At 40.3% G+C, this 4,510-nt stretch overlaps 1 protein-coding gene across 1 annotated transcript; it reads right to left on the bottom strand.

Annotated features, from left to right (window-relative positions):
- Positions 1–360: 360 nt before the first annotated feature.
- On the bottom strand, positions 361–2,879 carry nanos1 (nanos homolog 1). Its single transcript, XM_008290875.1, has one exon. It carries the CDS (start codon positions 2,744–2,746, stop codon positions 2,066–2,068), a length of 681 nt encoding a protein of 226 aa, XP_008289097.1. The 5' UTR covers positions 2,747–2,879; the 3' UTR covers positions 361–2,065.
- Positions 2,880–4,510: the final 1,631 nt, after the last annotated feature.

Raw genomic sequence — 4,510 nt, 5'->3', positions numbered from 1 at the left:
TTGTCCTTCGGAGACAAATCTTTAAGATATGAGAGCAACAGATTAGTATTAGTTTGTCCTAAAGCAAAGGTTAAGGGGAAGTTTTTTTCTCCTTCAAATAGACTCTGCGTACACGGTCCTCACACAGTTTCTGTGTTAGTTTGTCAGTGAGGCAGTGAGCAAGGAGGCCAATTATGGGAAAGCTAAGCCATTTCTTTGTTTTTAGTCGACTCTCCTGCTTGATTTAATCAGGCAGTTTGAAAATCACTAAATCAGTCTGTAAAACAGTAATCTGAGACTCTTACAAAACTTTTTTGTTTGGAAAAGAGTTTATATAGCCTGTCAGTCAGACACTGAGTAAACCAACTACAGAACACCACATGCTCCAAATATTTGATACGCTTTTATTTCTCTAGTGAATTCATATGTTGTTATTCTGCACAGCAGCATACAGGAAATCGTGGTAAAATATAAATAACAAAGTTCAACAGTGTTTCTTTTTCTCTTATTCATTTAATCAAAAAACCTCTGTTAAAAGTGGCAAATTTTTTGTAAGCCTTTTTCAATATCCACTCTCTTGCACACTCTCAAGAATGCAACATTGAACAACTAAACTTTAAAAAGTATGGGTATAATCACTATTTACAGACATTCACCTTTTGGTGAGCAATGCTTATAGCTTCTTGGAAACTTACTTCCATAATGTTAAATGCAACAAAATGAAAATACAATTATGTTATACAAAGATCAAAAATACTATCAAAACCCTTATTATAAATGGCAGCACTATATCAATAAACTGCTGTTGACATTTTACATGTAAGTACAAAATCCTGTTGAGGTAGCGCCCTCTGAAGTCACTTGTAATGTTAAAATACTGAATAAACATCACCTTATATACAATACAGCAAATCTTTCTTCTTTCTTCAATGTAATTGTATTCCTTTGGTAAACAAAACTGTCAGAAATGTGCAGTCCTGCAAGTGACACTTTCAATCATACATTCACAACATTTTTGCATCTTTTTGGGATTCTTCAGAAAAGGAAATAACGGGATAACATGTTGTTGTTCACTAACATTCATTTGCTATTCGTCACCCCCGCACAGGGTGAAAGGTAAATGGGACTCACTCAGCTTCATACTGCAGAGGAGACCTGCCCATGAGACTCTCTGGTGAATACATCGTCAGGGCAAAACAAAACAAAGAAAAGAAAAGAAAAGAAAAAAAACACCGTTAAGAAAGAGAAACCTGACAGAGAAAAGAAATCCAGTGTGTCACCCTTATTTGGGAATGTAAACATAAAAAAAATGTACGATGCTCTCTCATTTCTGACTGCTTGTAAAGTCAGATAACTTTCTCATCACATAGGGTTGGAACAGAGGTTTGGCATGGCAACAATTGATTATAATGTTCCCCAGAGAATATGCGCCCTAAACAGAGGCCACATTGTCTTTTTTTTTTTTTTTTTTTTTTTTTTTTTTTTTTTTTTCTTCCTGCCTTGCAGATTGAATGTCAACTTTTAGAGCGAGTTGGAAAATATGTTGTGGAGCTTTTTCGGCAGGCAGATGGGATCAAAGAGTTCCTCCTCCAGTCAGACGCACACAAGTATTCATTAATGACACATTCTTGAGCTTCTTTAATGGCAAACATAACTTTGGTTTTCTAAGACGTGAAAGAAAATCGAAGCGAGCTTAGCTCACCGTACAAAAATACTTGATAGAAATAGGCTATGACATTCATCCCCTTTGCCAATGTCAGTGTGTTTCCCTACATGACCAAAATACTTTTTTTTTTTCTTAAAATTTATTCACACTTTGTGATTATTGATACATATGTGTATTTATATGCACACGTTCAAATGACTACAAACTAGAAAGAAAAATAAATTCAATGTATAAAGCATAAAATTATTCTATGTGGATAAAGGAACTATAAAAATATAAGAGATCTTAGAGAGAGAGAGAAAAAACAAAAAAGATAAAATCAATATGTTTATGAAACTGGGATAAAGGCTAGAGCCGAAATCAAAACAGTCATCTGGAAATTGTTCAGTGCAATTCAATTTACTTTATAGTCTTGTCTGGTTAAAATATTTTCATCCTCTTACCACCCACAGCCCTCCCCCCCTTTAATGGTCGCTGGGATGGCTGGTCTTTTGACAGTGGACAGTATTTTATCGTATGGGCATTGTCCCCATTGGCACTGCAAAGGGGGCAGGTATAAGCCCTCAGAATCGGGCACACAACCCTGCCGTCCGGAGTCTTCAGGACGTGGGAGCCGTACACCTCCTCGGGCGCTCCGTTATTTCGGCAGAAGACGCAGATTTTGGGCTCCTGTTTGCTCCTGGAAGCGGGTTTGCGCATCTTCCTCTCCATGCCGAACAGATCGAGCCCCGCGAAGCTCCCACCAAAGCCCACCTCTCGCTCAGGCAGCTGGACGCCGAGCTGGTTTTGGAAGGGGCTCAGTATCGAGAAGCGCTCTTTCAAGTCCAGGATGGAGGCCGGCGGGGGGCTCCCGGACGGGCAGCAGCAGTCCAGGTGCCCGCTCTCTCCGACGCCGCCCGCGATTACGCACGGACACGCAGGAGAATCGTCCAAGCCCAGGGTCGCTTTCAGGGACTCGGTGATGGAGTTGGGATTCTGGGGCATGCTGAGCTTATTATTCTTCGTAACCAACGTCGTCAGCCCGAGATAGTCGTTCCAGAAATTAAAAGTATAGTCATATGGGCTGCGCGCGTTCAAATAGTTGTGATTGAGAAAATCCATGGCCACTTCTGGTCGTTTGCTTGCCGTCAAAAGGCGAAACAGCCAGTGTAATCCGTAATGTCTTTGTAGCCAGAGTTCGCCTCCAGGAATGGATCATGTACAGCGATGTGGTCTCCAGTGTTCCTGTTATGTTTGAGCGTCCTGCAAACAGGCTTTCTGGTTATAAGGACCAGGAGGGCGGGGCGCTCTCCCTTCAAAACCAAGTTTCTGATCGGGTCGAAAGCAAGCTCCCTTTCTTCAAAGCCACATTTGGACAGATTTGTTTTCTTGCGGGCAGGCGCTTTGTCGACATCAATCACCATTCTGGCGTTTAGAGATTCGGGCACTTTCATGAGAAAAGGTTGTTAATAGTTAATGATTTGGACAAGTGCGCGGAGAAATAATTTCGCTCACAAAGCCTCACTGTACTTAATTACATTATTTCAGCGCGGGTACCAATCAATTACTGCGTCTTGGCTCTTCGTCCCCTCTTGGTAACCTACTAAAACATCACAATTCCGCATGTTTCGTTAATCAATATCGTTAATCATTGTGCGCGGATGCCATCAACGCCAACTCGGGCGTTCACACACCTTAACTCCTTGTGTGCCAACAGCAATGGCCCTTTGTTCCCCTGCAGAAGCTATCCTCTTAGTGTCATGGGAGAAATAATCTGTGCTGGTGCATCCTATTATGTGAGACTGAATCAATAGAAAGCACACCTATTAGCCAAACACTCATGTGTCTGTGTTTGGTTACGCTGAAGAGCTTTACAGTTACTGGACACACTCATTTGCATGGAGTGATCTCCAGCTCACTTGACAGGAGGTTAATTAATGTGAGGTTTTCTGGCCCTTTTGCACAATAATGTATCTTTCCTTTATCACAGCACACTCTACCAGCCAAACTGAGTTTAACACAAAGGATGAGATTTGCCTATAGGCTATACAAAGACTTATATTCTGGGAAGGGCATGATAAAAAGTTTAAAAAATAAGATCTGCAGAAATTGTGCAACCTTTTCTAAATCAAAGATTGTTTACCTGCATTACTGTAAATGTAAAAAAAAAAATGCATGGACATTATGCAACACAAAATTCCTCTTGTGTCGACACATTCTTTAAGTCCTTCGATTCTCCATAAAATCCACAAAAACACCACCTCTCCACACAGTCACGATGTCAACACAACATGCAGATCAGTGTTTCAACAGGGGGCAGCATCATGCAATTACAGGTCACTTCATATGAACCGGAGACCCCTCTCTCCCCTTCTTTCCTTCCCCTGGAATGAATGACAGTCCCAGAGAATACAGTAATGATGGCCACTGGCTGGAAGATGAAAGTCACCAATTATGTTCCACTATAACCAGATGTCATGATTATATTCTGATTCCACTCAGGCAGCAAGGGACGTTCAGGGAGAGAGACTAAAGATGTGCACAAACCCCAGCTGCATTAATGTTCTCAATATTTTTACATTTTGAAAGCAAAATAATATAAACAACATTATGTGTTTGACAGTTTTAACACTATATAGCATAGAAAAGTGTACAATATAGCTGTAAATACAGTCTGTCTGCTTTTATTTGTCCACAGTTTGTGATAGATCCACCTCTGACATTACAATATACAATGGAAATGAATCATCTTTAGTTTTTGGTATTACAAGAGTGCAATGAAAAGAAAGTCATTATAAAAAAGTTCTTGATAAAAAGTCGTTCCCAAAAGTAGCTGCTGATGTTTTTGTTGATTGATTGACTTTACCTCCACTGTATTGGTATGAC

The sequence above is a fragment of the Stegastes partitus genome, unplaced genomic scaffold (genome assembly GCF_000690725.1).
Source record: "Stegastes partitus isolate 25-593 unplaced genomic scaffold, Stegastes_partitus-1.0.2 Scaffold16, whole genome shotgun sequence".
Classification (NCBI taxonomy): Eukaryota; Metazoa; Chordata; class Actinopteri; family Pomacentridae; genus Stegastes; species Stegastes partitus.
Note: the sequence above shows the minus strand (reverse complement) of the source record. Positions and strands in the feature narration are given on the sequence as shown.

Excerpts from the sequence above, each read along its gene's own strand:
- nanos1 (XM_008290875.1), bottom strand. The coding sequence starts at position 2,746 with ATGGATTTTCTCAATCACAACTATTTGAACGCGCGCAGCCCATATGAC.